This window comes from Charadrius vociferus, unplaced genomic scaffold (genome assembly GCF_000708025.1).
Source record: "Charadrius vociferus isolate BGI_N301 unplaced genomic scaffold, ASM70802v2 scaffold260, whole genome shotgun sequence".
In the NCBI taxonomy this organism is placed as follows: domain Eukaryota; kingdom Metazoa; phylum Chordata; class Aves; order Charadriiformes; family Charadriidae; genus Charadrius; species Charadrius vociferus.
This window is the reverse complement of record NW_009646410.1, coordinates 1,301,676-1,306,277: the sequence shown is the minus strand read 5'-3', so window position 1 is coordinate 1,306,277 and position 4,602 is coordinate 1,301,676. Positions and strand designations below refer to the sequence as shown.

The window sequence follows — 4,602 nt, the reverse complement described above, 5'->3', positions numbered from 1 at the left end:
GCTCCAGCCCGAACCGGGCCGCCGTCAGCTCCAGGGAGCACCGGACAATAAGGACGTTCTTGCCCTTCAGCTCCTGATGGGGGTCCTGAAAGGAGAGCCCCACTCTAGGAATGCCATCGGGCTGAGGAAGGGTTGGACCCCGCAAGCTTTGGGGCTGCTCTGCCATTCTCCCATGCCCAGGGGTGCAGGTTCCACACCGATGCTCCCAGTACTGGGTAGGTCTTTGATCTCCCTCACCTGCATGGGGCTCACGTTGCCATTCTCCTTCACTCCATAGTGGTACATGAAGACATCTCCCAGCGTTGTCCCCTCTGTGGCTCCCTCGACAGGGTCAGGAAGGAGAGCCCGGATTTCCTCGGCTGCCCACACACAGAAAGCTCCTTCTTGCTTCTCTCCAGATGTGGCGGTTGGGTAGGAATCCGCATCTTCTGCGCTGTAGAAACCTCCTGCCTGGGAAAAGAGCAATAGAGAGACCCTCCAGCTGCCAGGACAGCACCTTCAGCCAGCTCCCCATCGCTGCTGGGCTGGCAGCCCGGTCAGCGAGCTGCAGCAGTGCCCCAGAGTGAGCTCAGCTGGGAAGGGACAGAGGGAAGAGCAGCCCCGAGCCACCTCCCAGGGCAGGGTAAGCAGCTCCCTTTGGCCCAGCTCAGGGAACAACCTACCTGGTCACTCAGGTCCCGTGAGACGTACAGCAGAATGTCTTGGGCGATATCGGCAAAGAATTCATCGCCAGAGATCTGAGGGAAGCACAGGGTGGACATCAATGTTACAATGGGGAGAGGGGAGGCAAGAGACACAGCAAGATATAAGAAGCGGTTCTGATTTAAAGAGCTGGCAAAGGCAGGGAAACACGTTTGAATGCCCAGGGAATTTAAACATCGGATGGATTCAGAGTATGATCTCTGATAGAAATCTACAGGCACTGGAGAGCAACCCTGGAGTTACACCATGGTCAGCAGCAGCAGCAGCACGTGTTTGCTGACTCTTGTAAAGACCAGCCTGAAAGCTGTTCCCTCCCCCATTACGCTCAAAACCCCGGGGCTAAACTGTGACAGATTTGTGCAGCATTCCTGTCTAGATGAAGACCAGTAGATGAAGGGGAGCATGGGACTGCTCCGTGCCCATGGGATGGGCAACATCTTGGAGAACAGGCTTTAAAGCTGCTCTCCAAACCAAGCCAGCCCTCCCCAGCCAGCACTCAGCGTGCCGAGTGAGCTCCCTGCCCCGCAGAGGGATGGCCACAGCCGTACCTGAAATGCTCTGCTATACGTAGCTGCCAGCTGCCCCTGGTCATACAGCATCTTCTCGAAGTGAGGGACGTGCCAGTGCTGGTCGGTGGAATAGCGGTGAAACCCCTGCAAAGACCAAGTGGTCACATCTTCACCCCACATCTCCACCCTACATCTCTACCCAATGCCTCCCAGGCACACCAGGGATTTATTCCCAAGGCTTTCCTCCTACCTGACCGATGTGGTCATGGATGCCCCCGTGGGCCATCATCTTGAGGGTATGCAAAGCCATCTGCAGTGCCTGGGCACCCTCTGGAGTTGTTCGGTGCAGGGCCCAGTACGTGAAGAGGAAATTCAAATTCACTGCAATACAGGGAGAAAGCGGGAGGCTGTGGGGTGGGCTCTGCCCCCCGGCGCTGCCTGCCCCACAGCGGGGCTCAGCAGCAGAGGTCAGACTGACCTGGGGTGGGGAACTTGGGGGATTTGGAAAAGCCACCGTAGTCCTCATCATAGGAGTTGGAGAGCTGCTGGAAACAGGTGGCCATCACTTCTTTGGATGGTGGGGGTGACTCCTGGCCCTGAACACGGATCTCAGACAGGTGTAGCAATGTTTCCAGGATTTTCTGGCTGCTCTCCAACAGGGCATCTTTGTTCTCCTTCCACTAAGATGCAGAGTGAGAAAGTCATTTCCTCCATTTTTTGTCTTCTCTTTCTGCTTCCTGCATTGCACCAGTCCAAACTGCACCTTCAGTTCTCGGCCTGCCCTCCTCAGATCAGTTCCAATCCGTCTCTAACCCAGACAAAGCTTTAACATGTTCTCTGGGCTACGGTTTCTCATGACTGTATCTCTTAACTCAGCCACCCGTCAAGCCCAGACCAATGTCCCTGCTGTCCCTTTGGTTCAGCACTGCCTGCTAAGCCATTCCTGCTCCATACCTTCTCTGCGATTCGGAGCAGCACAGTCCGAAAACCAACACGATGAACTCCATCTTCAGGAGGGAAGTATGTTCCCCCTGCAAAGGGCTTTAGGTCTGGAGTCAGCCAGACGCTCATTGGCCAACCACCTCCACCACTGGTTGCCTGAAAGACAAACCATGGGTGCACCAAGGTCACACAAGAGGCACTCTCTCTTCTGTACCCCTCTGGCACACGCATGTGCCTCACTTGAGGACTGACGTGTGCTTCTTTCCATCCCTGTGATCATGCATGGCCCCATTCAGATCACCCCACATACTGGTTCTTCTTGCCTGAGGAACATGACCACGAACTTCATCTTGAGAGAGCCAGTCAAAGCCTCCCGATCCCTGCCTGTGCCTCCCTTACCTGCACGAAGGTCATGTACACTTTGTCCACATCTGGCCGCTCCTCACGATCCACTTTGATGCACACAAAGTTCTTGTTCATAATGTCTCCGATCTCCTTGTTCTTGAAGGACTCCTCCTCCATCACATGGCACCAGTGGCAGGTGGAGTAGCCAACTGAAAACAAGCTCAGGCGAGTGAGAAAAGGCCCTTTGCAGGGAGCAGGACACATGTGATGGGGAGGTCACTCAGAGGTGGGACACCCTGCCATGGGGAACAGCTGCTGTCTCCCTGGAGAAGAGGTGGGGGAGAAAGGCCTCCTGTGCTCTCCAGCTCTTGCTCCCAAGACCTGGCAAAGGACTTTGGTAGCCAGGAAGGCCCCTGGATGAACCCCATCTTCAACGAGAGCTACTAAACCCTCTCTTGATTTGGTGCCCAGTGCCCATCCTCACTTATGCAGCCATTCACACACCAGCTCAGGAGACAGCCCGGCTCATCTACTGAACAACACGGGGGAACATGAAATATGTCTTGTTTCTGGTTACCTGACAGGAATATCAGCTTGTTTTCTTTCTTTGCTTTATCAAAGGCTTCCTGACCCCAAGGGTACCTGTGGAGGGAAGACAAGAAAGGAGCTTCAGGGGTCACTGCTGCCGGGACTCGGGCTCCTCTGAAGCTGCCTGAGGAGCTACTGCCTGGTGGAGAGCAATCAGGACAGCCGGGGGAATGGCTGGCTCAGGAGCGTGGACCCCGAGCGCTTGAGGGGGCTGCGCAGGAGGCCCCTCCGTGCCCCACAGAGGCCAGGCTGCTCCCCCTGCCATCGCTTCCACAGCAGCGACTGCCCTGGCCCCACAGACAGACACAAGGAGAGGAGGAGGAGGGAGAAAGGCACCAGTCGCTCTTACCAATCCACGGGGTTGTGGGCGTGCTGCAGGAGGTAGGGGGACTTCTCGTTAATCAGGCGGTTGGCGTGACGAGGGACGCCGGGGGGGCTGGTTGTCCCCCCTGTGGCCATGGTCATGCTCCCCGTTAGAAACACGCACCTGTGATGCCAAATGAGCTCAGAATTCCCTTGCTCACCACAGCGAAGCACAGCCCCCAGGGAGAGCCGCGACACCCCAGGCCAGCACCACCTTCACCCCATCTCCCTCGGGTGCCGGTACAGCCCCGGGATGGGGTGCTGCTCCCCGCTCTTCGCTCCCCACGCCAGGGAACTGCTCTCAGCCCCACAGCTGTGGGGCTTGGTCCACCTCCATCCCCCCACCCAGGACCCTACAAAGTCCTCCCCACTTGCTGGAGGCTCTTTGGGCAATGCCACCATCAGGGCTTTCTCCCCTCCAGCCCCCAGCCCACCACCAGTAAGTATCCTTTGGGGGCACAGTCACCCGACAGCCGCGGGTAAGGGAGCGGTGTCTGCGGGACTGGACCTGTGTGTCCTCAGAGAGGAAAATCCTCTCCCGTGGGCGCACGGGTAGGTGCGGGGTGAGGGTGCGGGCGGCGCGGCACAGGCTCTTCGTGGCGAGGGGAGTGAGGGACAGGAGGGGACTGGAGAGATCCTCCTGCTGCTGGGCGGGATGCAGGGATGCGGTGCCGGGATGGGAAGGGGACGGACATACAGGGATGCAGGAGTGGGGGCGAGAGGGATGCAGGGAGTATGCAAAGTCATGCAGGGCCGCAGGAAGGATTTAGGGGAATGCAGAAGGGGTGCAGGGATGCAGGGAGGATTTAGGGGAATGCAGAAGGGGTGCAGGGAGGATTTAGGGGAATGCAAAAGGGGTGCAGGGAGGATTTATGGGAATGCAGGAAGGATGCAGGGATGCAGAGAGGATTTTAAAAGGATGCAGGAGGGGTGCAGGGATGCAGGCAGGATTTAGGGAGGATGCAGAAGGGTTGCAGGGAGACAGGGAAGATTTAGGGAGGATGTAGAGGGGTGCAGTGAGGCTGCTGGGGAATGCAGGAGGGGTGTAAGGGTGCAGAAAGGATTCATAAGGGATTCAGGAGGGTGCAGGGGGGAATTTAGAGGAGATGCAGGAGGGGTACAGGGCACTGAAAGGATGCGGGGAGACTTCAGG

At 57.5% G+C, this 4,602-nt stretch overlaps 2 protein-coding genes across 2 annotated transcripts in view; both read right to left on the bottom strand.

Annotated features, from left to right (window-relative positions):
• SPATA20 (spermatogenesis associated 20) overlaps positions 1-3,545 on the bottom strand; it is a 9,633-nt gene extending 6,088 nt beyond the window's left edge. Inside the window, exons 1-10 of the mRNA XM_009880202.1 lie at positions 3,436-3,545; positions 3,076-3,140; positions 2,553-2,707; positions 2,166-2,309; positions 1,690-1,891; positions 1,462-1,592; positions 1,251-1,355; positions 663-737; positions 238-450; positions 3-85 (exon numbers count right to left, since the gene is read on the bottom strand). Of these exons, the coding sequence (XP_009878504.1) occupies positions 3-85; positions 238-450; positions 663-737; positions 1,251-1,355; positions 1,462-1,592; positions 1,690-1,891; positions 2,166-2,309; positions 2,553-2,707; positions 3,076-3,140; positions 3,436-3,545 (1,283 nt within the window). The remainder of the gene's footprint in view (positions 1-2; positions 86-237; positions 451-662; positions 738-1,250; positions 1,356-1,461; positions 1,593-1,689; positions 1,892-2,165; positions 2,310-2,552; positions 2,708-3,075; positions 3,141-3,435) is intronic.
• Positions 3,546-3,850: 305 nt separating this feature from the next.
• Positions 3,851-4,602, bottom strand: part of EPN3 (epsin 3) — an 8,112-nt gene continuing 7,360 nt past the window's right edge. The window contains 1 exon segment of the mRNA XM_009880191.1: positions 3,851-3,957. Within this exon segment, the coding sequence (XP_009878493.1) occupies positions 3,851-3,957 (107 nt within the window).